At 38.0% G+C, this 15771-nt stretch overlaps 1 protein-coding gene and 1 non-coding gene across 2 annotated transcripts in view; one reads left to right on the top strand and one right to left on the bottom strand.

Moving 5' to 3' along the window:
• LOC139474505 (synaptotagmin-12-like) overlaps positions 1 to 2460 on the top strand; it is a 43708-nt gene extending 41248 nt beyond the window's left edge. Inside the window, exons 8-9 of the mRNA XM_071257553.1 lie at positions 230 to 363; positions 1927 to 2460. Of these exons, the coding sequence (XP_071113654.1) occupies positions 230 to 363; positions 1927 to 2097 (305 nt within the window). The 3' untranslated portion in view covers positions 2098 to 2460. The remainder of the gene's footprint in view (positions 1 to 229; positions 364 to 1926) is intronic.
• A 7225-nt stretch (positions 2461 to 9685) lies between these two features.
• Positions 9686 to 9757, bottom strand: Trnae-uuc (transfer RNA glutamic acid (anticodon UUC)). The gene has a single exon. It is a non-coding gene; the product is annotated as a tRNA-Glu (tRNA).
• Positions 9758 to 15771: the final 6014 nt, after the last annotated feature.

Raw genomic sequence — 15771 nt, 5'->3', positions numbered from 1 at the left:
GGTGGTCAGGCACGCTGACTTGGTTGATGCATGTCATTGATCTCAATTGCGTGGATCGATGTTCATGATATCAATCACTGGATTGTCTGGTCCAGACTTGATTATTTACAGACCGCCGTCATATAGCTGGAATATTACTGTGGGCGTCGTAAAAGAACAAACCAAACCTAACCAAATCTAAACCAGCATACCAATATAAAACTATTTCACTTATTATTTCGTATTGCAGATCCTTTCGTGAAGGTATACCTGATGCAGAATGGCAAGAAGATCTCCAAGAAGAAGACGACTGTGAAACGAGGAGAGAAAAACCCGATATTCAACGAGGCCATGATTTTCTCAGTACCTTCCACTGCTTTACCGGTCAGTATCTGTCCTCTCATTCAACCCTAACCCTAACCCTATCTTTTTTTTAAATACCAATAGCCTACAAATTTCTTGGTATGATTTTCACAGCAACAAAAAGCACTTTGCCACAATAAAATCGATGGACAGCGTTTATGGTTTTTTCCGTTATCGGATCTTTGAAAATATAAAGAAAATATATAATTATATAAATTTGAAGCATGCATTGACCGCATAAATCGCGTAAATGTCATTTTACCGTCTATTTGATTTGGTTTAGAGACAGCGACTAAAATCATCGTGGTGATAATTTGAATCTTGATTCTATCTTTTTAACTGAATAACTGTTCAAGTGAATTAATGATTAGGACTGTATGTTTATTTTAGCAAACAATCAGACTATAATATGGTAGAGACACCAGGAATAGTCTTCATGGGTGATCCATGTTGGCATTCTAACTCAACGACATGAGAATACGTCAACCACAAGGCAATTTTAAGGCCCATTTATATAGTGGCTTACCAGGATGGTCTAAAAGAGAAACATCTTCATATTCTGGAACACATTTCAAACAAAACAGTAACACCGCAATAAGCTACATGCATGTAGACTTTCTTCCCTTTTTCCGTGCCAGAAAACTATCAGAGTGCTTTCGTATCCTAGATTTGCCGAATATGTTTCTATTTTTCTGAGCACCATACCCGTGCGCCTAGTTTTCACAAATCTGCATTCCTTCTGCCATTTCATATTGGCGATGGTGGTGGGGGCCAAAATAACTTTTTTTCAAAAAAAAGAATCACCTTGCAGCAATGTATTTTTCTGTAGCAGACAATTTGTGTCTTGTCAACACTCTGAAGCATAAGTATTGTTTTCAAGTATTGTCTTCGACAATTTATTTGTTTCGATGTAACTCATTGGATTGTCTGGTCCAGCCTCGATGATTTACAAACCGCCGTCATGTGGCTGGAATGTTGCTGAGTGCTTCGTTAAAGAACACACAAACAAATCTTACCTCGCGCATCAAGGTGACACGTTGTTATGTAACTGATGTAAACTAGGTGTTCGCGAAAAGGTGAACGTATCATGTCCCACCGGTGTCAGCCCAACAAACACATGCAAAGGCAAGTAAAGAAACATAAAAAAAATATGGTAATGTTAAATTAGGGACTTGCATCGGACATCATTGTTGAAGCGTCTAACTTGGAAATGTCTCCATGTCTACCAATTTTACGTTTCGAGTGAGTGAGTATGGTTTTACGCAGCTTTTAGCAGTATTCCAGCAATATCACGGCGGGGGACACCAGAAATGGGCTTCACACATTGTACCCATGTCGGGAATCGAACCCGGGTCTTCGGCGTGACGGGCGAACGCTTTAACCACTAGGCTACCCGACCGCCCATTTACGTTTCGAAAGCTTTACCAAGGCCTTGAAAGTCGTAACCTTGACAAAGCAACGTTTGAGCAAGAGTCGTATACGTATGATGGTCTTTTAGATGTAGCTAATTCTCTCACTCGATAGATGTGAAAATAGTTGTTTAACATGGCACGCACATGTAATGTAAAGCTTGTTTGCTTCCAGACTGTCCAGCTCCGAATAACAGTTGCCGAGTTTCTCCCCGACAATCGAACGCCATCATTAGGCCACGTGATCGTGGGAGCAAACACTTCAGGAACGGAATTATCCCACTGGAATCAAATGATGACATCACTACGAAAACCTGTGGCCATGTGGCACTATCTAAGGAAATAAAATCTCGTGACATTTACTCACTGGATGATCAAATATGAATGGATAGCTGAAGAGGACTAAAGAATGAACAGTGGTTTGGCAAATGGCATCAGGTGGAGGACAGGCCCACAGAGGGGAGAAAAGCATTGCACAAGATGGTCCAAAGGGACACTGAGACGATTGTCGTGACATAAGGTGCGGAGAAACAGATGTCGTTTGACTGTCAATGTACTTCATTATACATTGGTCAAGATATGACTGTTTACATTTCTAAGTCAAAGCCGTAAGGTATTGATATTGCAAGGGAAACATACTTCTAAAAATATAAAAGTTGGAGACGTGAAATCAAAATAGATCATACAACAGTGATATTTCTATTGATTGTCTGGGTTTTGTTGAAAGGGGAGGAAGGGGGGGCGTAATGGTGAATTCCGGCATTTAGTTTTTTGTGTGTTGAAAGTTTCCCAGCATAACGAGTTGGCAAAGTAGGATTTGCAAAGAAATAATGACCATCAAGTGATAATCAAAAATAGTTCAGTTTGCTTATGGCTACTTCATTAATTTTGCTTATTCCACAAGTTACAAATAAAACCATGTGACAGTGCCAAGCATCACTTTAACACAATTTAATTGAGCATTTTTCAATAACAAATCTAGATGTTAAAATGTAATCAGGTAGTATCAATTATCTGGAAAGAACAGTTAGCTGGAATAGTCATCGTTTCGCTCTCCTGTTTGTCAATCTTAGAATGTGTTCAAACCGATGATATTCCAAAGGTGGTTGATATTGATGACAATTGTTGCTGACACAGATGTGTATTAATATTCAATCTGAATTACAATAATACCACGTATTACAGAAAACTTAGCAGAAGTAGTGTTTACAAATGATACTAAAAGGATATACATAACACTACTGCTATAAAATCGCGTGATGATAATAACAGCAATATTTCATGAAAACCTAACTCAAATAACACCAGATTTTCATGACTGAATGATGACGTATTTGTTTGAAAAATTTAATGGTTTATGCTTTTTATTCTACACAGTTTTTGCTGATACTGAATTAATTGCATTCATTTTTTCAATAAATATAAAGTTCCGGGCAAACGAAAATATACATCTGAGTTAATGGTGGCTTAAAATGGTCGAAATGGTTACTCGATGGTGATGTATTTAATACTTTATTACGGGTATCATGGTGGTTCATTCTGCAATTGCTTCAAGGCTAGTAACGTTTTGATAATGTTTGTAAGTTTTGGGTAAAGAGTATACTTTCTTTGGCCGGCAGTATATTTTATGAAAAGAAGGAATGGTGTCTGGTGTTATATTTTGTTTTGTCAAAAGTCACCATCTAATAACGGAAATATTGCGTCAGTAAACAAAATACAAACAAATACAAAAATAAGTTATTGTGGGTTTGTTTGGTACGCCCATCATGGGATTAGGTGTGAACAATAAACAATAACACACATACTCCAATGGTTTGTTAATTAACTATCAGTAAAAATCAATTTCAGTCATATTTCATCTTTAGTAATACACACAATCTGTATGGTGCTGATATAGACATCTGTTCACCGTTGCATTGCCCAATGTTCAAGATTACGTCATATTGAACCACTGTCAAAGGGAGGTTACCACTCTGCCGTCATACCCTTGAAGTTATTCTGCATTGAAGTCCTTCATTATCATCAATATTTACATTGTATTGTATTTGAAGCACATACGCTTTTATTGTTTAAACGTTTGAGATTTTATATGGAAACAAACCACTTGGCTTTGTTCCCTTGTTAGACTATTGTTTCGTTGGCATTTATTGTGATAGAAGATTTGCAGTTACCTGTTGTCTGTTTCCCTTCTTTATCCTATATTGTATAAAGTTGAATGTACAGTCATGTTTTGTGATAATCCTATTATTATTGTCAAATATATATGTATATAAGATTACCACAAAATTATTTTTGTTACCAATTAATGCATATATATGTACGTATCAGGTTGTAATGCATTATAGATGCTATAAAACTTACTTTTGCTCAATAAAAAAGTGTCTCAAACTGCTATGCCTTTGCCTGACAAGGATATACCCAATGTAACAGACATCTCACGAAACCCGTCATATTCAACAAAATATTCGTACTCAAAAGTGTATTTATCAAAACCATTTATTAATATTCTTCATAACCACATGTACGTTCTAAAAATATAGTATTGCGTGTATGCTCATGACGATTCTTGGACTAAATTAATTTTGACTTGACTTTGAAGGATTTAACCAAAACTGACGTCATAAAGTCGAACACCTTTGTCTGGAATGCTTTGACCAGAGAAATAGCTCGACACATCCGTGGTTCGACACATTCGACTGGAGCTTATTACAATCTTAGGAGTATAAGTTTCTATTGGAATGTATTTGTCTTGAATGGACTTTGAGTTCGACGCAACAGGAAGTTCGATACATCTGTGTTCAAGACAATAGGGTTCGACCATGTATTTGATTAATGTCTGTGAAACGCCTCGTGTAATAGATGCAAATATGCTTTAACAGTACGTTTTTAATCAGAGGGGATGTGTCTGTTTTACTAAACTGACGGACAAAAGAAAGTTACACCCATGTTTAATGGTGGCCAAAATGAAACAAACAAGAAATGGTTCCTATGGTGATGCATTTGACACGGGTATCATTTGCAGTTTTTCGGCGACTGTTTTCAGCCTAGTAACGTTTTGGTATCGTTTGTATATGTTTTTGTTTTTGTCAAACCAAATTTAAAATATATGCTTTTCTTTTTCCGGCAGTTTAGTTTGCATGATATCCAGGGGCTAAATTGTGGTTTTATAACATATCATATAGATTATCTTCTGTTCGGTAACATTCAGATCAATTTCAATATTTAGCAGGGTAGAAACCACGTCTTCTTTCATACTTTCATATTGTCCATCAGATGAACCTGGCACACATGTGTTGTTTCTTTACAATAGTAGATTAATATAGTATGTATTTTATTAATCCGTTTCTATATTTATACTGCTATGCTATGCCTAGCTAATGAATATTAGTACATGTGTTATACAGGTTGAAATACACATGTCTCAATGCCTATACTTCCCACTTGTTTCTAGTTTGTTCAAAGGGAGACGTTTTACGTTTTTACCAGAAGTCGCAAAATATTATTACATTTCTTTAATTTGAAAAAAGTGAGTAACATTACCACTGATAGTCAATTACAGATTTGTACAAGTTATATGTCTATTAACATGCATGCCTGGTGCACGTGGGTGACAATGCTGAAAAGATATTGACTGCTCAGTTTGCACGAGTCACTCGTGTCAACGGAACTGACCGAAAGTGAGCGAATATCTCCCAATGCATCTATGAAATCAGAATGATGTTTTTTTCTCATTACAATGCTACATGTTTACCTTCCTGTCTTAAAAACTAATGTTTGTTTCCCTGTCTTTGTTTGTATTGATCTCCCATTTATATATGTATATACAGTGTGAAATAAACAATATTATGGACCATAATGTGGCTATTCTGTAAAGTTTCGTCAAACTTTATCATCTCTTTCTATGAAATAGTAGTATTTAATACCTTGAGGGAGACGATAGGCCAGCATTTCGCAGTTAAGAGTTGCATCTCTGAGTTGATTAACGTACAATGATGGGAAATGAAAACATGATCAGCGAATTTTGCCAACAAAGGGAGGTAACTTGCAATATAGCCACCAAGCCAGGCCAGAGAATAACACGGCGGTGGACACCAGAAATTGCCTTCACATATTGTATCCATGTCGGGAATCGAATCTGGGTCTTCGGGTTGACGAGCGAATGCTTTAACCACAAGGCTACCCGACCGCCCCCCCTAAACCTCAAATATGGCTGCCGACATATCGGCAAATGGCCCAGAGAATGCTTTGAAATAGCTAAACGAGGTCCCCTAGAGTTCTTTACATAACCATGAAATACAGCAAGATATGAATGGTGAATGTTGTGGTCTATGGTGTACCATTCGTCTTTGGTTTGGGTTTCAAGTAGGTATTGTATTATTTGTTTGTTTGTTGTTAAACACCACACTCAGCACTTTTCCAGCTATATGACAGCGGTCTGTAAATAATCGAGCTATCGCCTCTTATGTTTAATATTCATATCAATGACCTTCTTTAAGCTATTGATATAATGTAACTTTTTGTACCAAGTGATGATTACAAGGTTCCCATTCTTACCAATGCAGATGATCTTCTTCTGAATCTGAAAATGACCTTAATTTATGTTAGGCTGTCTGACAAGTTGGTGTGTTGCCAATGAGTGAGTGAGTGAATTGGGTTTAACGCCGCTTTTAACAATATTCCAGTTATATCGCGGCGTGTCAGCTTAATGTGGGAGGAAAGCCCGAAGTGATGCAGGTCTCAGACGTTTACCACTTTGGTGAAACCCACGAGCACGGGTATAGTGCTGACAAACCTAGAAACATAATCGGGGCTAACCGGGATTCGAACCCACAATCATAGGTTTCTGGCGTGTCCAAGGGACGCAATTCTGCACAGCGAATCGCGGCGCCTTAGACGACTGGGCCACCCGTGCCCCCTGTTGCCAATGACTGTAAATGCAGCTGAATCCAACATTATCGATTTTAGAGGACCAACTGTTACATGAACAACTGAAGCTTTTAAATCTGGTATAAATTTCGTTGAACTGGTAGACAATTGCAACACCTAGACCATTCACGCATGGCAAAAGCTGCTGCTATTTCGGCAAGCAGAGCTTTGTGATTACTTATCGCAAAGTCGAAACTTTTAGGGTACACGACGTATCAAACGTTAACAAGGCTGTGTGATTCTATGGTCTGGTCAGTGTTAGATGACGACTCAAGCATTTGGGGTACGTTTGATACATCGAGTGTTAACGCTGTTTCAAACCGTACCATGAGGTATTTCTTAGGCATTTGGGGTACGTATGTTACATCGAGTGTTAACGCTGTTTCAAACCGTACCATGAGGTATTTCTTAGGCATTTGGGGTACGTATGTTACATCGAGTGTTAACGCTGTTTCAAACCGTACCATGAGGTATTTCTTAGGCATTTGGGGTACGTTTGATACATCGAGTGTTAACGCTGTTTCAAACCGTACCATGAGGTATTTCTTAGGCATTTGGGGTACGTATGTTACATCGAGTGTTAACGCTATTTCAAACCGTACCATGAGGTATTTCTTAGGCATTTGGGGTACGTATGATACATCGAGTGTTAACGCTGTTTCAAACCGTACCATGAGGTATTTCTTAGGCATTTGGGGTACGTATGATACATCGAGTGTTAACGCTGTTTCAAACCGTACCATGAGGTATTTCTTAGGTTTACGCAAGTATTCTCCTACAAATTCTATGAGTGGTGATATGGAGTGTCAGCTTCTTCTGTCAGACAAATGGGTAGTATTGCCTGAATTTATAAACGTTTATCATGTTTTAGACAAGATGCGTTAACGTACCGGGTTTTTAACTGGAGCACTAGATAACCAATAGTAAAAGGATCTGGGCCTTACGTATCCACAAGACGTTCAATGAACTTGGACATGAACGTTATAGCTCTGTTGACAATGAGTTCAGCTCACATCGTGTTATTGAAATTGTCAAAACGACAGGTTATTAATTCATATTCAAGGAGGTGGAAATCTTCCGGAGGTAATGGAGATAACTGACTATAAAAGTCCAGTTTCCCTAGGAAACTCATCTTCCTGAAGCAATGGAGATAACTGACTATAAAAATCCAGTTTCCTCCCTTGCCGAACTATGCTAGAATGCCTATGGAATTATATTTTGGCTGGACTAACGAGTATATGTATAGTCCAATCAAAATCGCGAAACGAAGTTAAAATCCGTTTCTTATACTGCCGTGCAGAATTCGGTCGATTGCAGGATTCGCGAAGCATTTGTACCGTCAATTTAGCGTCAACATATGTATTCAAAATCTTTTCTTGTTTTTAATCAATGTGCTCACGTGATTTGATGCACTTCGCGAAGTCAGACCCGTTTTATTACAGTACAGATGTAATGATCGATCAGATCGTCTTGACTAGGCGCCGCCAGTTTGTTCGAAGCACATTAAAGTGATATGAGAAGTGGAATCTGATTGGTCAAAGGGGCCAAAGAAGGGACATAACTCGTAATAGCCAATGATGGCGCTACGATCCAGCTCAGGAATTCCAGCCCAGTTTGGCGCAGGTAGCAACTGGACTTTTACAGTCAGCTAACTCCCAAGGCCTCGGGAAGATTTTGTAAACTGGACTTACAGTCAGTTAACTACCTTGCTTCGGTAAGGTGGGAGGTGGACGGATGGTATCTCACAACCTGATGGTAAGATGAGATTTTACAACAGTTTTATAATTTTTATAATTGATTAGGCTTTACGATTTTAGGTTATTAAACCTACATAATTAAAATGCGTGAACATAGTCTCTAAGTGTATCTCATACACCAGTCTGTTTGGTTCGCTGAAGAACGTAATATATACGAAATGGCAAGTTAGTTACATATTTTATGTGCGCTTCAAATAGTTATGCTTCCCACGCCTTTGTGTCCATGGTAACGGGAAAGTGACGAAGTGACATCGGGGAAACGACAACCAATAATACACATGAACTATAGGGGCAATAGAAATATATTAATATCTTTATCTCACAATTTCAGGGTTCAGGGTGAAAGGGCTATTTGAGGTCCTTCATTTATTGAAATGAAAAAAAATTAATTAAGCGTCAGCGGGTTTCGAACCCTCAAATACAAGGTGAAACTGATATGAAAGGCCACATATTATAGAGAAAGTTTCTTGTTTGATAGTAACAAATCATATTTTATTGTATTATTTTAAATAGAACTTCATAAACACGTTGCAAACCACCATATAGCCGTTATAATTAGCTGAAATAATTCAACTATAGATCCATTACGTAGGTTGATTAATTCTTCTTTGTAGAAAAACAAAACAAAAAAAGATATTTTTGTCGGTGCTTGTTTCAAAGCAGACTTTTTTCCTCTTTAACGTACGATACGGATGATTTTTACCTCATTATTTCGGGATTTTGTTTCTGTGTTTTATTTTCATATTCCATGATATGCATATATGCGTGTATTGTTAATGTATGATATGGAATGCAACATGATCCCGACGATCATGTTTTTTTTTTGTTTTTTTTTACTATTTCTTTAATTATGTGTGATGTGTAACGTTGATGTTGATAGTCCTGTCACATATACACGTGCAGTGTAAAGGCATTTTCTGATTCTGTACTGCACATGAATAGACATCAATGTTTTTGTTGTAATTGATTGTAAACTAAAGACAAATTAATGTTGAATATTACATATTGTGTTTAAATGTTGTATGTGTCTATTTTTATGGCTTCTTTTACATGCTAGTCATAATGAAAGTTAACGGAATTTTGTGCTTCATTCAAGTGTATAATTAGGACAGTGTAAGTCTAATATACCCGTATTCGGAATTCAATGACATAAATTACGAAATGTTATGGTAATTGTGAATATATCAACACATACAATATTTCAGGATATCCTACACATATATTTCAAATTAATATTAAACAAAAAATTTGTTCCATTGCCGGGAATCGAACCCGGGCCGCCTGGGTGAAAGCCAGGAATCCTAACCACTAGACCACAATGGACCACTGAGAGCTGAGGTACAATTTATGTGGGTTATTATACATTGCACAATAAACCCCGTTATAACAGTCGATGGACACACTGCTCAACGCTACATAGCTTTGGGAAGAGTATTTATTTGCTATTTAGTATAATAATGTATTAAGTAGAAATATGAATTTGTTATAATACCTGAATGGATAAGTAATGAGACTGAAAAGCGAGTCCCACTCCTCGAAGCACTGTTTACGATTAGAATAAAACTATTTACGTGTTTAGGAACATGTGTACTCTACTGGACATGATATGGTTATAGATCATCATAATTAACCCTCAATAGAATCGCAAGCACTTTATAAGTCTTGGCAGGCTTGGCCCGCTTGCTGATAATGTGACCACAGTTTGCGAGTGTTCGCAACATCACAGGTATCACAAGCTCCCCACAGCGGTGGCCCTTCCGCGAAGCGCATGCGGTCATTAGACTGGTTTGCCTGCCCTAGAGTCTTTGCGCTCAACTCCGCACTACAAGTTGCAGTTGAACGGGGGACGGGTACCAGTCTATCCCAGCCCCAGTTTATCTCGCAACCATGACCCGGAGCCGCAACGCTCGAGCCCATTCATGACGTAACATTCATCACTCATTACTATAGTTTGACCGCAAGGAACTTTTAATTTGTTTACAAACAAATAATAACTATGCTTCCCCTATTAAACAATCCTCGGAATCTCTCCCCGCCACAACAATTCAAACCCAAGTGAAAACGTTTATTGTATCAAGACGATAGAGTGATCGAAAATAGAGTTTTGTTGAATTTGAAATATGAAAACTTCCATGAAATAACACTTTTTCTTCAGTATTTGTCCTCCAGATCAAAGCGACTTAAAACTGTATACTGTATAAATGTCTTACCTTAATTGGTAGATCTACATACATATAATTGTAAAGACAAACGCGATAGTTTAATTATTTCAAGTAAATGTCCCCATACTGTAAATAGCACCATATGCTTTAAAAAGATACATGGAATTATTTGTCATAAAAGGAAAATTAGAATGCTATAATATATTTTTTTTATTGAATCACGAAGAAAACATATAGAAAATATCGTTAGTGGTTTTCAGTATATACTGTATTTTGTTTATGTTTATTTTTTTAACTTTTAATTTATATTTTGGCCTTGCTAAACTAGCGTATGGAGGGAAAATATATATTAACACAAACACGCGCACGCACGCACTCACACCTGCACTGGCTATGTTTCGATTTTAGCCACCAACGGACCGACGAAGTTGTGTTATCTGGGTAGTTTAGGTGGCCTATCGTAGATTAGTAAAATTTACCTAGCAATTAGTAGAGATTACTATTCATCTTTCACAGAATCTTCTTCTCCAAATTTACTGACTACAATAGTATATTAACATAGCTTTCATAAATGTTCGCTTCTCGGCCGTTCTGTGCTCCCCGATTACAGCTCCTGAATACATTTTGGAAAAGCAAGTAAATAGCTTGAACAATACAGGTGACAGAAAACATAATTTGCAGCGGCATTTAGGGCTCAGACCGCTCGGGTCCTATGTTAAATAGATGAAATGGTCAGTTTAATCCCTAGGCTCGGAGTTCCGAAAGGTCCAAGCTATTTAAACCATGGTTAACATTCATTCAAAGAACCCAGGAGTTAAAATGTTGTTTTGATAACAGTATTTAAAAATATATTCAAGAATGCTGTTGAGGAAGAAACGAATGTTGACTTATGCATTTGCCATATTGCTATGTAAAATAAAATATGTACTCTGTTTCATAACTTTTGACAGTGTGTTCACCTACACTTGAAAACTGAACCAAATAAGTGGCCGTGTGAACAGTGATCATATTTCGTGACTCAGCTTATGAGTTAAACTAGTGAACCCTTGTTCGCTGCTGACCAGTAATCAGTGGTACATAATTCTTAATTCCATAAATCCTCAGCTTGCCAGGTCATTTTGCCATGGCTAGAGGGAGAAAACAAATATATTAATGTGTCACACATTTAGTTCATGCAGAATTCAGGTCTTGAAAAGGTACAACTGTAATAAATACCAGATCAGAATGACCTATGGTATATCATATAAATATACTATAATAAATATCCGACCAGAATGACTTATGATATACCATATACCTATACCGTACCAAACCCCCATCCCCACCCCTGGGCTAGACAGGGAATCAGGGATGAGGAGCGATCCTCACATGAAAGCTGGTTCCGATGTGATGAAAATGCGTGAGAGATACGTAAACACGCTGTTGTCCCCTTATGCACAACCTACCCAGCCACAGGAAAGTTCCATACAGTGACAGTTCCATTTAATTATCTGTGCCTATTAATTATCGTGCTATATACTCTTAATGTTTTTATACATTTGAGTAAAGTGTCTTGGTTAAAATTACGTTTAAATATAAATGGCCACATACTTTTGTAAAGGTGATTATCGATAAAAGTAAATCTGTCATCTACTCAAAACATGACAATGCTACTTCACAGAGTTGTAAGGGAAAGAAAAACAGACTTTAACATATTCAGATGTAGCTAATAAAATAGCAAAGTGATTTTTTGTTCATTTGTGAACATTTTCTTTGAGTATTTGCACTTTATGTTTGTGGTGAAGTTTATGGATCAGATGACAAAAGGAGATTTAGTGCTATATCTATTCTTCGGCGACGTCTATACGTTTGATTATGCTTTAGATGCCATTTTAACAATTATAAGAGTATTTAAGATAAAAAAATAAAATTTATAAGATAAATAATCTATGTACTCATGTTGTATTTTCTTTCCGAAATGCTTAAAGGAGCAATGGTGATCAATTCGTCTAAAGCACCGCCATTCAAAATGCACAGATGCGTCTCCTAAGTGCAACAGTTTGGTCAATGTGAGTTCGAATTTGATATCCGACCTAACTATCCTAGATTTGTCAGCATATACCCGTGCCCGAGGGTTACACTGAAGTGGTGAGGCCTGCATCAATTTGGGCTTCCTCCCACATCCTTCTGACTCACTAAGATATAACTGAAAATCTGTTCAAAGCGGTTTTTTAACCCGACTTATCCGAACGAGGCTGTCCAGAATAGTTTTGTCATTAGCATTAGAAATATCTGGTCCTTGTTGTACATATCCATTGGGCGGGCTTGGTCGTTCGTAATGTTTTGAGTTTCTTGAAGTCATACTTTCTGCACCATAATGATCGAGAACTTGTTGCTCATCTTCTTACCAAGTGGATTGGACACCGACTTACTGCCAGTTTCCAGCACTGTTCTGGATTCAGGCACGGAGGCAGCCCTCTGTCAAGACGATCAACAATGACAGTATTCTGAATATTCGGGAGTGCACTTACGTCAATGTTAGGGCCTGCTACCTATAACTGCTGCCATGTCTTTATCCATTGTATTGCCTTTTTGAATAATAAACCTAAAATGACATATTGATATTGTGTGGTCATTGACTGATTTTCACAATTTAATTCTGAATGTAACGATTTCTGGGTTCAGGTTACGTTTCAATTTGAAAATCATATGGTAGCAATAGAAAGAGGACGATGTTTAGGCAATGAGAGACATGGTATGTCTATTATGTCAGTCAAAAATTGTCGTTATTGATGAGGCATCTTTGATATTCATTTTCCTAATCCAAGGGCATGCTAAGAATGAATGTATCAAATATTTACATCATCCAGCCCATGCCTTAAAACGAGACAGAAACAGTCAAAGTCTTTATTTATTTCTTAATCATAGTTTATGGACTGTTTACAAATTTGTTTACACTGCGTATGGCTGTTATATGATATGTTCAGATGCCTTCATCTCAGTGTATAAACATGTCTCGTTCAGTGAGATCATGAAAGTCAAACGTCTTTGTAACCTGACCATGGTAAAGTGGCTTAATCACAAATAAGGGCTAACAGGTTGTCAGCCTCCAAAGCAAACGTCATTTTGTAAAGTACGTGACCATGACCTTTGTGCTAATATACAGGAAACAATCATCGTCATTATGTATTGTAACTCGACAATATATTCCGCAACTGGAGCAGCGTTTACAGACAGGCAGACCTCCATTCACTTACTCTGGGCTTAAATCTGGGTCCAACACTATATAATAAATTCTGATTTGACGAATTAAGATTATCGTATTGATATGAGAGAAACGGGTTTTGGATATGGCAAACGTGTTAAAATGCGTCAAGGGAAGTCAGGCAATCACAGGATTTACTGTAATAACTTCATCTATGCTAAATATTTAACAAACTATTTTCACTCGATTATATTTTTCAGAAAAAACTTTCTCAGAAAACTTCATTGAAGTACATGTTAAGGTTACAGCATAGCCATAGCAGGACAACATCTTACTAACAACGTCGTTTAATTGTCTGCCATGCAGCGCATCTTGTTATAAAGGTTGCATGCGAACGATGAGGCCTGGCATTGTCGTCTAGGTACTGAGGCAAGAGGGTGGTTGTCACAATGAGAAACGACATCTGGCCCCACAACGTCCCGGATGTACTGAGCCCCTGGCCATTAGGAGACTGTGAGGACTGGTATACTATGGGAGGACTCAAGACGTTTGACAAGTCCGTCTGTGGGTCCACAACTTTATTCGTGATCTTGATATGACTACATAGCATTACAGCAATGGCCAGGCAGCATCTCGGAGTCGTAAGAGGGCCATCTTGCCTAGCCGCTGTCCGAGGGTCTAGTCTCGACTCACAGACAGCGTACTATCTTTAACCCTCACTGTCATGTATCGTGTTACGTTATATTATGTTCAGCCTGCAGTATCCCGCACCTCATCCACAATGGTAAGCTTCAGTGGCCAACAGGCCTTTCTCAAGCTTTAATTACAAGCCGCTGACATGTGCTGCTGGCCATGGTAATAATACCCCTGCTGCTGTTATAACTTGTATTGGCAGCACTATGAATATCTAAATAGATATAAAAGAACTTTACTTAATGGAGGGAATATATATAACGTATATAGACTCCCTGTTAAAACCTGTATACCCTACCGAACTGCCTATGATACTAAACTATGCACCTTTTGCTGAGGAAAACAAACAAGATGCCGAGACAAGGTCCTTCCTCTTTTTTTACAAAGTGAGGTAAAACACAAATTGTCTTATCGTTTTAAAAAGTTTCAACCATCCTGGCACTTGGCAAACGTGTCATCCATAACTAGAACATCATTAAAGTAACTGATTACTGAAATGCCTGAACATAATCTTACAAACTGCGGGCGGTCGAGTAGCCTAGTGGTTAAAGCGTTAGCTCGTCACGCCGAAGACCCGGGTTCGATTCCCGACATGGGTACAATGTGTTAAGCCCATTTCTGGTGTTCCCCGTCGTGATATTGCTGGAATATTGCTAAAAGCGGCGGAAAACCTCACTCACTCACTCACTCACTCTTACAAACTGCGCTTGAGAGTTTCTGAAATATGTTTGGTGCCTTGGACCACCCAAACGGCAGTTAGGAATAAAAGACTTGGACTACATCTCACGCAAAGCCGTTTCCTGTTGTACTGTTCAATTTTGGAATCAGATAAAACTCTCCAAGTTCATGATGTTGTTGACCCCAAAGATAACTTAACCCTCCTTAGTTTGGCCTTACCTGTAGTTTTTGTCAAACAAAAGCAGGCTATTCCACAAATGACTAACACTAACTCTCATGATAGAAGAAGGGTATCCAACACGCTCTCGCTCATACTCGAACATAATTTGCATGCTTGCACAGGTCCAATGTTCTTCAGTAACTTCCTTATATCTCTCCCTATATGAAATAACCTTTCCTTTGTCCCAAAATGTCCATGGGGTTCCTCAATATATATAAAATGTTTCGATCCTTGACCGACTGCAACTCTCACTAGGTCTACTCGTTCTACTCGATATCGACGCCTCTCCAATCTCTGCTATCTTTTCTCTGACCTCTTCTTTCTTCCCCTCAAATTTCGACAACTTCAATTCTTTCCCGATATCTTTTACTGACGCTTCTAACTCCTTTTCCTCGACGAG

The sequence above is a fragment of the Haliotis cracherodii genome, unplaced genomic scaffold (genome assembly GCF_022045235.1).
Source record: "Haliotis cracherodii isolate W230 unplaced genomic scaffold, xgHalCrac1.p SCAF_3, whole genome shotgun sequence".
Lineage (NCBI taxonomy): Eukaryota > Metazoa > Mollusca > Gastropoda > Lepetellida > Haliotidae > Haliotis > Haliotis cracherodii.
Note: the sequence above shows the minus strand (reverse complement) of the source record. Positions and strands in the feature narration are given on the sequence as shown.